At 41.8% G+C, this 18,113-nt stretch overlaps 1 protein-coding gene across 2 annotated transcripts in view; it reads left to right on the top strand.

Annotated features, from left to right (window-relative positions):
* The first annotated feature begins 6,237 nt into the window (after window positions 1-6,237).
* Window positions 6,238-18,113, top strand: part of FNIP2 (folliculin interacting protein 2) — a 48,583-nt gene continuing 36,707 nt past the window's right edge. Inside the window, exon 1 of one of the 2 annotated variants that reach the window (XM_030449616.1) lies at window positions 6,238-6,691. In XM_030449616.1, the coding sequence (XP_030305476.1) occupies window positions 6,597-6,691 (95 nt within the window). In that variant the 5' untranslated portion in view covers window positions 6,238-6,596. The remainder of the gene's footprint in view (window positions 6,692-18,113) is intronic. The other variant, XM_030449614.1, reaches the window with a different exon arrangement.

The following is an 18,113-nucleotide window of genomic DNA, read 5'->3' as shown; positions in this document are numbered from 1 at the left end:
CACTGGCTGAGATATTTTTATCATAACACTTAGCATAGGTGAGGTGCAGTGCTGCAGCAGAAGTGACCTCAGTGAGGCAGTTGCTAGCCAAGTGAGTATTGTCTGGAAGAAATTTCTTTAGCAGACACCAGAGTAAAATGTGTTTTGTTGGAGCGTGTCCCCCGCAAGAGCTGTTGGCAACTTCCACTCAGGAAGAAGTAGTGATTCATTCTTTCAGGAGCAGATTTACACAGTCCCTACAGCTTTTTCCTGGCCAAATTGGAATAGCCTAGATTCTAGATTTAGTAATTACATTAGTTGCTCAGGAGTGTGCAAGATACTTCAGAGATACAGAGAAGTAATCCGTGTGCTGATCTGGAGGTGTAAGCTAAACAAGAGAGAAATTACACAATTTTCTCAGTGTCAGTAGGAGATTATGGAAAATAATTAGTATCTCCCAAGCATAGCAGCAGCATAATCACCATACATAATAATTTATAGTCATTGACAGATTGTAAAAACATTATACCATTACTTTTGCCAAGTATTTACTGAGTGATTTTCTGTTGAATTACGAAGTTATACACTAAATTGATAGATTTAAAGCCAGACTTTCATAAGGTTCTAGTACTTCATTTAGCAAATACTTGCAAAGTCAGAGAAAGGGATGTGCATCTTATATTTGCAGCCAGTTATAAAATCTTACCTTTCACCTTTTCAGCCCACCTGGACCAAAGAAGCTATCATTGATAAATGCATGTAAATGTATATATATATATCATTCTAAATGTTGTACTCCGGTGGAAGACACAATAAGCAAATTTATTTAATGATCATCCTAGCCTGTCAAATAGCATTCACAAAAGAACAAACTGTAAAATAAAGATTTAAAATTGTTGCTGGTTGTGTAACATGAGCAAATATGTACACATTCAGGCTAGGAGTTTTTCTTTTCGTTTAATTTTCTTGCTTTATTTTTCACCTCTAAATCTGTATTTGGCACTGTGAAGAGAACAAAAAATTTATACAATGCTCATTCCACCAGAAGATGAGTGCTTTGAACTACCTGGGCTAAAGATATGAAAAGCCATTTTGGTTTGTATAAGAGTTATGTTTGTGGGGGTTTTGCTGGACTGAATTGCAGCTTCAGAATGTGGTCTGGTGGAATACTGATGGGATCCAGCTGACAAGTGACTGAAACACATCACCTGATTTTCAGAACAGCTATCAAGAAGCTTCCAATGTGCAATTTTCTGGTAAGGATGCTTTCACTGCTTGCTGTGAAACAGAGCAGCCACTCAGCCTTTTCTGTGCCGTGTGACACACAGGGTGCATCATGTGCTATTCCCATGTGACCTGGCACATCAAGCATGTCACCTTCATGAGAGAGACATGAGACAGGAGAGAGAGAATTAAATCTGTTTTCTCATAATCAGGATTATTGTTCCCCATCTGCACCCAGTCTTTCTGCATAAAGATGTAGAAAGAGGTTCCAGATTAAACCCATCCTGAGCAGTTACTGACTCCGAGCTGATTCCTCTAAGCCGATTTAAAATGCGGTGTTAAACAATGAAAGAACCATATGTTCTTGTCTCAGAATGTTTTAAAAAGAAAATTGTCTACACATAATATGACAGAAATTGAAAGTAAAATCATGCATTTACTCATCACTAAGTTGCAGGTACGCAGATCTCTAAAGAAACGGATTAGCTAAGAAACAAGCAAAAATAGGCAGACATTTTAGCTATATATTTTAGCTCTGCTTAGAACGTGTTTTAGACAAATACCCAGAGTAGCATTTTGGACTGTGGGACAGGAGGAATGGCAGAGAATGCCTCTGACTTCTGATTACAGTACAAGCCACGGCTTGCAAGAAGGAGAGGCCCAAGTGTTACCCAGCCTCTGGCTGATGTTGCCAGATGTGGGATGCTGGTGTGATATATGATGTTAATGAATTTGTATTCCTAACCAGTAAATTCAGAATTAAACTAAGAAGAAAGTGAATATGGGGCTAGACAAAGCAATTGAGATCTATAATTTTTCACAAAAACAGTGTAAGCAACACAAGGCCTTAACGAGACTAACTTCTGTCTCAGCAATAATTGAAGCATGGGTCTTGTTTTTAAAACAAGGCACTGCCAAGGCTAACTAGGCACCAAAAGAATGAGAACATCTGCATAGAGACAACATAAAAATGCCACAACCAGCAGATAAGGGAAAAATTATGGCTAGGGCCTAATTTTGCTCTGTAACAAGATAATGAAGTCGGCAAAAACAAGAAAGGTAAAGGGTTCAAGTTTGAGGAAGACTTCTTCATCCAAAGACCCCCTAACAACCCCCCGATATCTCCCCAAGAGACGACTCCGCCCAGACTCCCCCTAGACTCCACCCAGACTCCGCCTATCATGAATATTGTAATAACATGATGTAATCTCTCTCTCTCTATATATATATGTAAACCCACCCCTTTTTAATATTCATAGAATTGTAATCAATATAAGGTAATTCTAGAGCTTTAGAAGCATGCATGTGAGTGGAGCAGAGACTCCCCATGCACCCAGCGCTGCAATTTCAATTTATTAATTAAATTAAACCATTAACCGAATATTTAGTCTCGGTCATTTTTACCACTGGTTTTATTGCTCAACTCCTCCCTCACTTTTGATAGACATATATGTTCTGTAGATTTCTACACTTTAATGTAAATGTATAATGCTCTTTATCACAGTTCTCACCAATAGGTATTAAAATATCAATTATGGAGACTGTATCATATATTGTTATGTCAAAGGCCTCTTTGTTCTGCATCTAATTGTAAACAGGACTAAGTCCAATGTGAACTGCATCAGCATGGATTTAAAAATGAGAGCACAACCAGCAGATAGGAAGTCCCACAACAGATTTTGCCATTGAAGATCTGAGATACCAGGATTTCCATGTAGGAATCTTTTTGGATGGAGACGTGGGCAGGAGGCTTAGAAATACAACTTAAAAACACTGACAGCTCTGTTTTAGAGAGGAACAAAACCATGTTGCAAACAAGTGTTTGAACAGGTATTATGACTTCATCCTCTTCTGGAGGATGCTTGCCTTTGCTTTAGGAAATTTGACAAGATAGATACACTAATAGCAGTGACTTCAGTGGAGTATAAACAGCTATTACCTTCACACAATCCAATTTTCACCATATTACTCAATATTTATATCGTGGTGATTAAAAGAAGACACTCCTTACCTGGACATACTGTCTATTTTAAACACCAAAGACTTGAAAACCAAATGTTTCATTTCATACATCAATACTTCCCAGTGATTTTGAAACAAATTAATATTTCCCTCTAAACTGTATTTTGTTGTCAACTGACTGTATCTTCTATGCAAAAAAGACACTGAATCTGCCTATCTACATCGATGCAGCACCTTTGTGACACTGTTCAGGGCTCAGGAGGAGCTGGTGCAGCAACAGCACAAGTGACATAGGGCTCCCTTCAGTGAAGAATAAATAACCTGGTTTGCAGGGAGCTGCAATCCCAGTCTCTCTGTTGGTGTCAGTTTCTGTCCCTGCTTGCAAAATGGAAAACATTTTATAATACGTTTTAAAATTCTCTGTGGAGAGTAATTTAGACATACTGTGCTAGGTAGTAATAGTAATAACATGGAAAGATAACAATTTAAGACTTTTCTTAACATTACATTTTACCATGCATGTTTGAAATGGTAATAAAAATTGGATTTTTCAAATTATTTTACAGAATCCAAAATGCTGCTGATGCATTGCAAAGTGTAGCAAGACTTATCTGTGTTTGTGTAACTTACCCTGAGCAGTAAGTCATTAATGAGCATTAACAAACTTTTTCTTAAATCTTCAGAGTTCACCTGAGGTTTTGCTTCTTTTTGAAGGTGGTACCTTCAAAGCCTAGTTCTGGGAACAGATGTTCAGATGCATTTCAGACTTATGCATTCAGGATGGTGCAGGGTGGAGGGGAAGCAGCTGTGTTGGAACTCAGTTTCATTGGTCTGAATGGCTGGGATGCTAAGTGTGACTCCAGAGACTTGGTTTTTAACCCAGTCTAACCTAGCTAGTTCCTAAATTTTCAGAAGAGACTCTTCAGAGAGATTTATGCTCTGTGAAGCACAAAAATACTTGACCAAGAATTCAGCTATTACAGGATTTGAATGATCTAGTCAGTCTTCCAGTTGTCCTTACTGACTTAGTCCTGCTTCACATCTTGGAGTGGCATCAGGGTGTACAAAGTGCATAATTGTCAGATAAAACTAAACAAGCTGTTTTTCAGAAACACATTCAGTGTTATCCAGCCATTCTGCTGACAGGACCAAATTACAGCTCATCCAAAACAAAACTGTGTAAAATGTCTGTGATGAGGGTGTTGGGCTCAGATGTCAGACAGCTGGTTTCATCTATGATTCTGCCCCCACTGGCCAGCACTGCTTGCTAATGTGCCCAAGCAGACATAGCCATAGAGTGGCAGCTGTGGTGTTTGCAACTTTTAAGTTTGTCAGGATTGTTCTGTGGGAAATACAGTACAGTGCTTGTTTCTGGAGCTGGATGCCTAGTTTCTCATTCACACTGATTGTCAGCCATGACATCTTTCATCTAGGCCAGCCACACCCTGCTACTCACTTCCCTTTCAGTCTCTTGTCATCAGTGTCCTCTCACTTCTTGGCCTTTGGCTTTGGTTCAGTGGGTTGGCTGGAAGGACCAGGGGCACCTGGTGGTGGTGATGAAAGCAAAGAAACAAAAGCAGCAAGAACATCCAAGCTGAAAGATTCACGTTGGGTATTGAGTCTCACAGATGAAGTGGTTGAGAACTTTCCAAATGGGGAACCCTTCTGAGGAGGGACCTCCAGGCAGAGTCAGCCAAGCATTACAAGATTCAATCTCGTGTTACAGAGAGAGGAGCTGATCAGACTGTCAGGCCTCTAGACAGTCATCTCTAGATTTTAATCTGGAAAGATTAATCAACTTCTCCAGCCACAGAGAGGCTGGCCCTGAAGCACCAGCACGACTTCTTCTGCCCACTGCTGGATGTTGAATAGGTATTTTAATGATTGCCATTCTCAGTATCTTATCTCCAAGTTTCCTGAAAATAGTAGGACAGTGCTGTGATTCTGGTTTTGTTTTTGTTTTGGGGTTTTCTTCTGTGTTGTTTTTGTTTTTGTTTTGTTGGTTGGGTTCCCTTATTTGGTTGGTTGGTTTGATGGGTTTTTTTGTGTTGCTGTTTCAGGGTGGGTTTTTTGTGTTTGTTTTGGGGTTTTGGCTTTTTGGTGGTGGTGTTTTTTTCCCCTTGTACCTAGCCGGTTAAAAAGGATCATTTGAAGTTATATTTCCTTGGCGGGCGTGTGGTGGTGTCATCTTGCTGCTAGGCAGAACCACACAAACCCTTTCCACCAAATTAAACAAAGAAACACAAAGCTCCAAATGACCCCCAAATACTCTAGCATTATTTTGTTAATGAAACATATCAACTAAAGAGAAATGAGCAGCACCATCCCATCAGGGACACCTTCCTGCTATAGTGTTCTCACTGGCCCAGTCAAGGACTGAAGGCAAAGCGCACAGGAGGGAATTGCAGTGCTGCTGCAATTTAATGCTGGGGCTCTCTCCGTTACAGTGTCCGGGACTAGAAAAAAAAATTAAAATCAGAACTCTTTTTGGACTGGTGATTGGAATTTGTGTATGGTGCAAACAGAGTAAATTGAGGGCCATGAGCTTCTCAGAAACCAGGCAGACTTCCCTGGAGCCATGGGCTCAGCTGGGATGACGGGAGGGAACCTACAGGCAGGGCTGGCAGTGGCCACAGTGCTCCCGTCAGCTGGGATGGGGGGAGGCGGGGATGGGATGGTGGTGGTTTGTTCAGGCACCCTTCATCGTGGCAAGAATTTGCCGTGAAACACAAGCTTGTGCCCCCCACGTGCGCAGATACAGGGGACACGTGTGTACGAGTGACATCAGAGATGGTTTGGGTTTAAAAAGGGCCTTAGGAGATCAGCTAGTTCCACCCTGCACGGGCACGGATGTGTATTTGCACTCATATGGAGACGTGGATTGGGAAGCAGACGTTACAAAGGGTGCTGTAAAAGCTTAAACATACACTTGCGTCACGTCACGACGTGACGACTCGACACGACTTACTACGCGTCATATAACGCCCCGCCCCCGCCCCCGCCAGCATCCCCAACCGCCACCGCCCGGCGCCGCCTCTTTACCACGTGCTGGGGGCGTGGCCGGGAGCCCTGCGCAGCCAATGGGGAGCCCCGGAGGGAGGCGCGGAGCGCTAGCGTCCCCGTTCCTGTCGCGCGCCGTATCGTGCCGTGCCCCCGTCCTGCGGGCGAGAGAGAGAGGGAGGGGAGGGTAGAAGGGGTGCCGGTGTCAGCGTCAGCATCGCCGAGCGGGCGGGCTCGGCCCCTCGGTCAGGTGACGCGCGGTCGCCGGGAGCGGCGCGGCTGAACGGTTCGGCGTTCCCTTCGCCTCTGCGCAATGCTGGGCGGCTCCGCGGCGGCGGAGATGCTGCTGCCGCGGCCGCCGCCGCTCGCCGCCCGCTGAGCAGCTGTGAGAGACGCTGCGTGGGCGGCGGCGGCAGGGGCAGGGCGGCGGCATGGCTCCCACCCTGCTCCAGAAGCTCTTCAACAAAAGGAGCGGCGGCGCGGCGGCCCCCAACGGCCGAGCACCGGGGGAGGGGCCCGCCTTCAGGTGAGCGGCAGCGGCAGGGCGGGACCGGCCTCGCCGGGGATGGCTCCAAGGGGGCCGCCCGGGCTGCGGGGGGCGGTGGCGAGGCGGCGGCGCAGGTGGCGGAGAGGCCGGCGGTGAGGGAGCGAGGACATCGCTGCCGCCGGCTGCCGGAGGGGCTAAGGGGCCGCAGCGCAGGTGTTCCGCAGCTCCCCTCGGGTGCCCCTGCGCCAAGTTTCCGCGCGCGGCGGGGGGGGGGGGGCGCTGCCGGGAGGGCCGGGCGGCGGTGGGAGACTTCTCCGCGCCGGGTGGTTCTTACTCCGCCTTTCCCATCTCGTTGGATGGCTCAGCCATTTTACATCCCAGTTGGAAGTGGCAGCCTGGGGAGCCGTGGGGCGCACACCGCCCGTCCTCTCGGCAGCACCGGGGGAGAGGCGCCAAGCCGCTTCTTTCTTCGCCTTTGTACGTGATGTGTGGGAACTCGTGTTCAGGTCTCATCAACTCAGGAAAATAAAAAAAAATGGCTTAATTGTTGTGACCTAAATACACATGCATAGTCTGGTGACCCACTCAGCATTAGGTGCCTTTCCGTGCGCTCTCTGCTCGTGGTAGGTATTACAGATCCCTAAAGGTGAGATTTAGTAGCTATTGCTACCTCAGGGCTTGAATATGTAATCTTTATATAATACTGAGTTATCACTGTTCTCTAAACCCTCGTGGGCAGCACAGGATGGTCGTTTAGAGCTTTGCTACTTTGAGCATCGGTTCTTCTCACAAGACCAAACCGGTCCTGGTGAGCACAGTGACTGTCACATGCCTGTGTCCAGTAACCTCTGTGTCATTTTTTATGTTCTGTCTTGTGATCAGATAGTATACAGAACTGAATTGGAAACTGGGCTTTCACTGCTGAAACTATTAAGAATGGTAAGAGAGAGATGAAAAATATCATGATCAAGCAAGTGCCATAGTGCCAGCTATGAAAGGTCACAGTCTCAGAGCCATTGTGATTTCAAAGGCAGCTTGTGTGGGCCGTGCCATATGTGTGGCCAAAGTTGCAATATTACAGTGAAAAATTGAGTGAGATCAAAATGGCATTAGGATATTTCAGATATAAGGCAATACCTTTGAAAATAGTAGGACATCTTGCTGGTGCTGCGTTCTCACCAGAGAAGGGCTGGTGAATTTCCAGTCTGTAAAGTTTATATATATACTTGCTAGTTACTTGTTGTAGCACCTGTTCACTATGTGAATTAAATATCTCCTTTAAACTGAAAGGAAACAAATGTATTTTCCACATTTAAGCTGAGGGACAATTCCTGACTCTGTTATTTGCCTAAATCTCAAACCCCAAGTACTCTGTACTGGAGACCAAAGCCTAGTTCAAGCTCTGAGGTTATTGGATTCAAGGATATTCATGAAGGCAGATGGCTTGCACAGTATGTCCTCCAATAAATTTACTAAGATTGCTCCTTCTGGAGTATTTTGTGAGGTTAGGGACTATCTTTTTTCTTCTGCTTTCTATTTCCTAGTTAAAATATTCCAGTTTTCACTTTGAATAGCATTTAAATGATGTAACACTTCAAACAAAATCTTTTATTAAAATACTCCTATGGATACCTACAGGCCCATATAGGTACTTAATAGGTATTAGAAGCTATATTACAACATTTTTTATTTACTTTTACTGAGCAGTAACCTCTGCTTGAATGGAGAGATGTGTTAGGTCCTAAGTAAAAGGGAAGACATAGTCCTTTGGTAGCTTCTGTATTAAGCACATACTGCTGGCCACCATTAGAAATAAAGTGACAGAATCATCCGTTCTAACAACAAGCCTATATTTTTAAGGATATTAGTTAGTTTTAATCCCTCTTCATATTTTGGTTAGTGATGTCTCTTTGAATTTAATATGTGTTGCTCTTAAGCAGCCCTTTAAGACCAGTAGCAATCTGTATCCTTGAACTTTGAATTATTATGAAAGCTTTCAAAATGTAAGTGTATTCGTGCACCCTCCTTATCCAAGACAATAGCCAAATCATCAAAAATCTCTTTAGTAGATAGTACCTCCTCAAGTTGACTTGACAATTTTTTTCAAGGACAATTGTAGGAAGCTTTGAATTTTCTAGTCTTCCCAGGCACAGCAGAAGTTACTTTGCAGAAGGCCATCAACCAGGCTTGAGGTTTGCCTGTAACAAGTATGTATGTGCTTGTTCTATTGCCTTTTCTCCTTTAAGAGGAGCTAAATTGCTAAATCTTGATCAAATATCTATGCTGCTTTCTCTCTTTGTTGCTGAAGAAAGCAGCAAGCTATGAGGTCCATGTTGCTTACCAGGATGAGCTGGCACATCCTCCGAGAGTGGTAGAGACATGGAGACATGGTGCCTGCCACTGAATGTGGAGCCACAGGAAATGTTTTCTTGGGTGCCTGAGCATTAACATTTTAATTTGGATCAGGAACGCTCTTTTAAAGAAAACCTCTCAATTGTCTCCCCTTATTGCACTTTTGCTCATGTAGCCAAGTGGCTTTGGTGTGTAAACTGGATTCCTGTTGGAATGAATGAAATTAGAAAGTGCTCCAGCCACTAGTTGGCATTCCTCTCCCTAGGACCAGGCTGCAGCTGGTAAAAAGTAAAACACCAGAACACATATAGCGTGGGTGTCAGGTTCTTAGCACCAGTTAATTCACTCTATGGATCAGGTCCTGTTGGGCTGCATTAAATGTTCATGTAAACACAATCTGGGTGAGGAGAAAATAAACATTGATACAGAGCTATTAGTAAAGTAAGACTTTCTACTAGCCCACACCTCCCTTAAATAATGGAAGTATGAATGAAGTGGCAGAAGAGTTGTAGTTAAAATTGTAGAATTTAAAAGAAGAGAAACTGTAAACCAGGTGGAGAGCGGATGGGTAGTAGTGACATGGTATTGTATTTGTTCTAAGCAGTTTTGTACACAGATCTCCAGCTTCAGGATTCTGATATTATTCTTTTTGCTTCCCTTAATGAACAATCATAGAATCATAGAATTGGCTGGGTTGGAAGGGACCTCAGAGGTCGAGTCCAACCCTTGAACCACCATTGCAGTTGCTAGACTATGTATGTGTATATATGTGTATAATGCATACATAAAAAGGTATGTGTATATACACATATATCTTTCAGCAGACACATTGCAGTGACTGTAGTTCAGTATATTTCTTTTTAGCCTCTAACATTCTTAGGAAATCTAATTACTTTGTGTGTCAGAAATGTGTATATATGTGGCTAAATTCCCCTAATGTTTCTTATATCCTTATCAGATGTGTCTTCCCTTACTGGAGTTTTTGGAGTGCTACCACGGTCATGAGCTCAACAGAATGGTAGCTATTACTGCAAAACCAAAGCATTCTATTCACCATTTATTATACATTTTAGGGATTGCATACTTCATAAGCACGTAGTATCTCGACTAGGATGTCTCAAGTACTAAGCATTGGAAATGATCAGTTGCAGATAGATTGATCTTAAATTTATAACAGTTTCTCTGATTGTGTTTACATGATTCTAGAATGAGATTTCACATATTGCTTTTCTGTACTTTTCAACATGAAATGGCGTTACTATCCTTAAACTGTGAGCTAAGCTTTCACACTACTTTCAGTTTTTAATAGTTGTTGGGCTTTTTCCTTGGGGTTTTTTGTGTGTGTTTGTTAGGTTGATTTTTTTTTTTTTAATAGGTACCTATATCTAGCAGTGTGAGAGAAGAAAAGCCTTGGAGTTTTTTGAAAGCTGTGCTCCTGCTGCTGACTGTTATATCTGCATTGCAAGATGTGATGAAATTTCTTTGATATCAGTATGTTTAGTGAAGGAATGTTGTAAAACAATGTCATTTTATGTGGATTCTGTAAAAAAAGAGAGTTTGTGTTATTTCAGTTGTCTCTGAAACTTGCTTAAAGCTGAAGAAACAGCTCATTTGCATCAGCTGCTCCTCTGGTGCCTATAATGGAGCTGATGTCATGTTGTAACTGCAGGATATCTGTCTGGTAACCGTTTGTTAGCTTTGGTATAGGAGATCGTTTGTTTGGCAGCTGATATTAGTGATTCCTTTGGTCATAGCACTGAAATGCTTGGTGAGATCCCACTTGCCAAGCACTGTTTCACAGCATTTATTACCATCCTGGCAGTGTTCCACCTTCTGAGAAAGGAAGGAAAAAGCAGTAGTGTGCTCTGAGTCTGCTTGCATATCAGTTTTTTTCTTTGTTAAAACAAAACACTCCTCAGTAAATTCTTGTAGCCTAATTGGGTTTCTTTTGAGTTTCATACAACAATAATACTACTGAGCATCCATGTACATATTCATACATGGAAATACCATTAAACACCTGCCTGTAAAGTTTTCAAAAAGTGAAGGAAAACCATTATTTCATATGCTGTAAGAAGGGCAATGCAGATCAGGGTCAGATCTGAGAATGAGAGAAGGGAAAGTTAAGCTATAGGTGTAAGCCACATTACAGATCTCTTCACTGACAGCTGAAGGTGAGCCTTAAGGTGCAATATTACACTTCTGCTCTGGCATTAACCTTTCCTCAGTCGTGAGAGCTAAAGAGTGAGTTCTGCAGAGAGAGATTTATTACAGTCTCACTCAAGAAAACAGATTAGAGAGGAAGTCATTGAAAGTATGGTCTTCTGACATGGAAACCACACTTACAGCCTGGGGCTCTTTTGAAGGAAAACAAATCCCAAGTCCACCAGCTCTTGAGCTTTAGAGCAACCAAGGCCATTCTCCTTTGTAAATTGTTTGGATTTTACTTCCCCTACACACTTCTGTCGCTGAACAACCTCTTGGTTTCCTCTAGCTTTTCTCTGAGACTAATTCTAATTTTAATTCTAATTCTAATTCTCTCTTGAAGCTACAGGATACCCCCCTCTTTTTTCTTTCTTATTCTTTGCCTTAGATGGCTAAGAAACTGGAAATGCCTAAGCTAGTGATGTTCTGAGAGAGATGGAGGTACTTTACTTAGTTTAATTCCATTAAAAGATGCATTCTTACTTGGCTAATCAAATTGCTTTTGCCAGTAGGGTGTCTTATTTCTGATTTACAGCTTATCAATGTGGCATAACCAGCTAGTAGTGTATTTCCTATATTGCCTGACTCTTCAGTTGTTGCACAGTTGGATAGTAGCTGTATAATGCCTTATTCTTAGGGTACTTTTGCTGTTTGGATGTCCATACTGTCTAGGTGGGTACTCAGACACATACTGTGCTCAGTAGGAAGTCATTTGGAGAAAAGTAGCAACTAAAAGCCTTGGAGCTACCTTCCCTTATTAGCAGGACAACTTAAAGCAGAATACACTACAATGTAAAGCAATGATGCTAATGCAAGAGGGGAATACTTGTCAGTTGACATAGATTAATTGATATGAGTGATAAAATAGAGATGCTTGGGTCTGAAAAATGTCAAAATTCATTCATAAAAATTAGACTCATAGAGAATATTTTTTGCCAGTAGCATCAGGCTTCATGTAAACTTAATAACTTTACATATGAAAACTGAGTTGAAATAGCAGAATTGCTTTATTAGAACTGGAGCTGAGAGGGAGATGGGAAGAGGTTTGACAAAATTGTTGTAATCATTAGTCACCATGTCATCTCACTTTGACATTGTTGGATCTAGGTGTTCTAGTGCATGGTGTGGTGGCCTTTACTTGTAGCTTTAGTCTGAGCAGTGACTAAGAGCAAACTGGAAGGCCAGAGGGAGTAGATCTGACGCAATAGCTGGAGTCAAAGGACCTAGAAAGTGGAGTAACTTTCATAAAAGCCATGTATTTCTTGTTCTGACATTTCAGTAATACTGAAGCTGCTAAGGGGACTTCTTTTGCAAAGAGTTCTTTGGATTAATACTGACTACGTGTGCTACAAACCTAAGTGATATATCTGTTTCTTTAGATACCCCTTCTGATGCCAACAGTCATGTACTTGCATCTTTAAGCTACTTGCATCTTGGTGACTGACGTTCAGGGATGGCTTCTGAAGAAAGACTCAGTTTTAGAGCATTGTGTTGTGTTTTATGTTTGTCAACAGTTGTTTCTGCTAAGTACACCCTTGATTAAGAGCACACTTAGCTAAAGTGTTGCGAGAAGAATGTTCTAATGCTATCCTAATTATCAGTATTTGCTATGTGAAGGTTTCCATGGGTACACTTGTTAGACAAAAGATGAAGAAATGCAATTCTGTAGGATGGTGATTAACAGGCTTGCTAGAGAGAATAAGCAAGGAGGACTTTGGGTATTTCTTGTGTGAAGATGGCAAATGTGCCTGCACCTTTGCATGCAGTAGCTGTGACAGTGTCAGATTATTGCTCATCTGACTAACAGGCATAAACATGGTTGTTCACCTTTGCCTGTCATGAATCATCTCCTTGTGTGTGTTCTGCTTGTTAATCTTCAGGTGCAGGTTCTTCTCTCTCCATTCTGCTTTCTCCTCACCTGGACAGTGCTTGTTGCCTTTCTTGCCTTACTCCATTTCCACTTTTTGTATTGCCTTGTTTTTCCCTCGAATATACCATAGCGATGTATTGGTTTTATGTGCAAGGTTGAGGTCATGAGAAGCTCCTGTGCAGGCTGCAAGGCAAAGCATTCTTCTGAGGCACCAAGAGGAATAGCCTCAGGAATAGCACCTAAAATTAGAGTGAATAGAGAGGCTTTTACGTGACCAAGAGCAAAAAATCTGTTTTGTCAGTCAGCACACTTCCTGAATATTGGTGAGATTCTTATACTTGTGCTGATAAATGGGCATGACGGCTTTACATCACACTTGCTGGTGTTAAAACTGACTCATCAGTTTCATTGCACAGACTGTGCTGAAGTGAAATTCGAGCTGTGTGTGATGTCATCACCCAGTCCCTACAGAGCTTTCTCTGCAGCATGTTCTCACCTCAGTTAGCTTATGTTCAAACACATTTCTGTGTCTGTCTTCTCTTTTTCTGTGTAGGCACATATTCTTGTCCAACTATTGCTGATCAGTTGAGTGCTTCTATCCGTCATATTTCCTTGCCTTTCCTTTCATGTTCCTACAAAATCAGCTTCTAAAATCTTCACATTTAACAGTGTGGTTTCTAACTTGCACTCTAAAATGGATTATGCTTTTTAAGAGAAATCCAGCTATAGGGGAGGTCATGGGCTTTTTGTTTCCAAAGTCCTGGCTTATTTTACATGATGGTGTTAAACAAGCTGGGCAGAGACTTGTTAAGCTGCTGAAAAGGAGGGTTGGTGTCACAAGGAAGAAGTGAATTACGTACAGAAACCACTTTGCCCAGCTGTACAGCAGCAAGGTTAGTCCATCTGCATTAAAACTCTGGTCTCGGCAAATGGCTACAGTGGTACAAGATGCTGTTGTCTTCTTCCATGCTGTGCTGAAATTATTTGGTCACTTGTCACTTTCATGGTAGTACTGATAGAATGGAGAGCTTTGGAGCAATCCTCAGTCATGCTTGTGTAAAGGTCAGAGAAACAACCAGCTCTTGCAGTAGTTTGTACTGTTGTGAGACCCATGCAGAAGTGGTTATGGAGAGCTCCTATGTTCTAGTCCTCAGCTGTGCTGAGAAGGCTGGAATAAAGAGCTGGGAGTTGGTAACCACTTGAGTTCACTTGGCTGATGACTGTAGTTGACAGGCATCTGAACTCTTCATCTTGGCTTTTAGATTGGAGGAAGGTTGCTCTCACATGGTGGCAAGCTGCAACAGTTTCAGGAGTGCCAACCTCTGCCTTGTCAACTGTTTCTAAATTACATCGAATTAAGAAGTTGGAAAAATTACCCTTCTCTGATTTTAAAGATGGTTGAGACACCTGACTGTGGATATATAACATGGTTACTAAGAGCTGAAAGAATTTCACATATGATTCCAAATTCTGGAATTGGGTGGGTAACACCTGAGGACCAGTATTTGGGAGACTTGAGGTTAGGAGTCAGTCCTCAGCTGTGGATTGATTAGAGTACAGTTTGATTCAGAAACAGCTCAAGTAGTAAACTTCTGTGTTCCAAAGTGTGTAGTCTTTCAGACAGAAATATGTTTGGTAATGCTTTTGAAGTCAACTAGGAAAACAACGTATTTGAAAACTATTTTTCTGCTTGTCACTTTATAGTGGCTCTTGGTAACTGTGAAACACGTATGTATACCTGGGCTGGGTAATGGGTCCAGGGGTAGGTATGTGAGGGAGAGGAAGATGAAAACAGAACATTGTATTTTGTAGTGGACAAAATTTTGGATTTTTCAAAACAATCAGTCAACTCAGTGAACCTGTGTACACATTGATGATACATCTGCCTGATTTCTTTGTTTTTAAGCAAAATGTGACAGGGTAGAATGTAAAAGATTACTTGAACTTCTAAACTAAACTTTGTTATTAAAGTAATAATTGCATATTTGTATTGAAATGTGGCGTTGGCAGGTGAACTAGAAACCTGATTGAAGCAGTGGCTCTTCATTTGTGTTACTGGAGCACTGAAAATTGGCTACAGTAAAGACTTCATTAGAGTTGTGTCCTTGGGCCCTATTTTGACTGGGAAAGAGAGCAAGTTGTATTTGTTTTTTAATGAAGTTATCTTGTAATTGTTAGGAAGGCACTTAGTGAATCTGCTGTGGTAGACTTCTACTTGGCAGAAAGTTAGGTCCATATAACAGAAAGGTCTTATAAAAGACTTTCTTACACAGTGTATTGCTAGGGAACACTGAAGGAGCTAGACCAAGTCTTAACTTATCATGAGGAGAAAGATTTCTAATTTGCTGAAAGAGATAATTGCTACATGAGCTTGCTGATTGAAATTGTAGGGGTTTTCTATCACTGTATCTTCCCTGTGTGAAGTGTTTTCCTATCGCATGGCAAAGTTGCAACTCTGTGATTTTTATTCTTTTGTCGAGATATTTAACAACTGATAGACTTCTATTTGGCAGCCAAATCTTATGTTACTGGGTGTGGTCAACTGTAATTATGTGTAAACCTGGCTGTATAAACTTTTAATTCTTGTATAATACCAATGTTTTTGAGAAAATGTTTAGACTCCTATGTGAGTAGTTAGAGCGGTTGGCCTGCTTTAAGGAGGAGGTTGTTTCACAACTTAATGACTATTTATACATCCAACGTCCTGCGCAATTGGTGGTAAACAGAACATAACTTTCTTGTATAGTGTGTTACAGGAAGGTGAGGATTGCCCATACCAGTCAGATGCAGGACTGTGGTTTGTTTGGTTGGTTTTGTGTGTAGTCTTTTCCATTGACAAGGTATTATGTAATGAGTAATTTAATTATCCTGATCTTCTTTTCCAGCTCCCAAGACATGGCTCCTCCTTCCCTTTCCAGTGAAACTTGAAAATAAATCTGTGTAAGCATTCAAGATCTAGTGCGAGTACTGGAAAGCTACCTTCATGCTGTCTATAGGAGAGGGATAAGGAAAGTGTTTTGTTTTGGACAGAATAGATGAATTATCATAACAACAAGAGGAGCAAAATATATTTTTGGCTATAACCAGTGAAAAGTGCCGGAGCTGACGTTATATCCGTCTATGTTATCGCTTCATTCAATCTAAGTCAGGATTTCCTGGCATTCATCTAGACAAAGGCAATGGACTTTGCTGTTCGAGCTATAGCAACTTTTGGGTGATCAAACATGGCTTCTTGTGTATGTTCTTTCCCATATTCTTGCCAGATGGGTAAATCCATCAATTTTCATAAATATTCAGCATACTTAGTTTTGCTTCGTTCCTTCCCTCATTATTGTAGGCTAACTTTTCAGTTACAATAGCTATTTTGAAAGAAGCAAATCCCATCCTGCTCTTACCACAGTTTAATATAGCTATTTAGAGAGGGCTTTCTGTACCCCTGGAGAGAGTATCCTAAACTTACTTGGCTGGGAAGTTGGGGATAGAATGTCAAGTCCTCTGAAGTTTACAAAGCCCTCTTGTGAACATAGCCTTTACATAGCAGGAGTGGAAGAAACTTGTGAAGAAATTGTTTCTTTGAATATATAGGTGTTTTTAGTTACTTTGAGTGAAAGCATTTGTGTTCTAGCAAAAGTATTTTTAGCTAACTAGCAAAAATCAGGGGGGGGATGTTGAACACCAAACATCTTGGTTCATATCTCTGCATCAGCTGGCATTAATATGTATTTACTTATGTTTATAAATAATACTGTTACAGTTGTGATTTTACTTTCATGTTCTAAAACTTCTCCTCTGAACAGAGGCTTGAAATGTGCATACAGACTTATTTAATAAAAATAAATGGGGCTTTAAAGAAGAGGGAGAAGGAACAGTGAAGAGCAGGCAACCAAACCCGTGCCTTGGGATATCTTCCCTAAGGTGTGGTGATGATGTTAGTGCTGACCTGCTCATTTACCTAGAAGATGTTAAGATCTGAGATCCATTAATACTTTCATACAGCAGTACAGTATTATAAATACCAGATTATGTCTTGCATTATTGCTCAAAAATCTTCTTTGGATGTGCCATGTGTTGTTCTTCCTTCTGTTCAAGATTGGGAGAGGCAGAGGCAGTAAAGCTGGTAGGATAAGAGATTTCTATTCATCTCATGTTCTGGCAGAGGCAGTGCTGAGACGTGCCTTGGCAGTGTCTGTATTTAGTAGCTGTGTTCCTGGATGCTGGCCCAGTCGCATGGTGCCACTGGAACAAGTGACATGGGAGTGATGCCCCAGCTGAGACCTGGCATTGCATGCAGGAGGAGGTGGGGTGGCCCTGGTGGCTGGGTGGCCCTGGTGCTCAGCAGAGACGCTGGGCTGGGCACCCCTTGCTCCCATCCAGCTTCTGGTGTTTGGCTGAACCTGTTTGTTTCCAGTGACAGATAGAAGTTGGTTGCTGGAGGTGCCTTTAAAAAGAAAAATGGAGGAAAACAAACAAACCAACCAAACCAACCCTGAAGAAAATTAACAAATAAACGTTCAGTACTTTGATATGATAAGGACAATAGTCCTTACTGTGAAGTAACTTCAGCAAAATATTTGATTTAATTTACATCAACTGGACTTCCCTAGCTTTTAGAAACTGTGGGAGTTAAGGGGGAAAGTGGGATGGAAGGGGGAAAGTTGATTAGGACTGAGGAAAGGACTAGGTGATGAATGTACATTGCCAAACTTGCTGCATAGTTTAGCTTTCTTTGTTTAAAGTCCTAGCTTAACAAAAATAAACACGCTTTTCCTAATGGTAAAACAATTAGAGTTTTGCACTTTTTCGTGCAGTTACAAGTCTTGAGCTCTTCTCTTTGCTAATGAGGAATTCCGTTTCTGGGCCTAGCAACTGAGAGTACTGTCTCTGTGCTCTTTATGATACTACTTCAAACACACTGTTCTTTTTTGGTTTTTTGTTTGGTTACGATTGGGGTTTTTTTGCATTATCACTGAGGCACTGTATGAAACCTAAACCCCAAACTTTGGACTCGTAGATAAGCCAACAAACAGCAAATCC

The sequence above is a fragment of the Calypte anna genome, chromosome 4A (assembly GCF_003957555.1).
Source record: "Calypte anna isolate BGI_N300 chromosome 4A, bCalAnn1_v1.p, whole genome shotgun sequence".
Classification (NCBI taxonomy): domain Eukaryota; kingdom Metazoa; phylum Chordata; class Aves; order Apodiformes; family Trochilidae; genus Calypte; species Calypte anna.
Note: the sequence above shows the minus strand (reverse complement) of the source record. Positions and strands in the feature narration are given on the sequence as shown.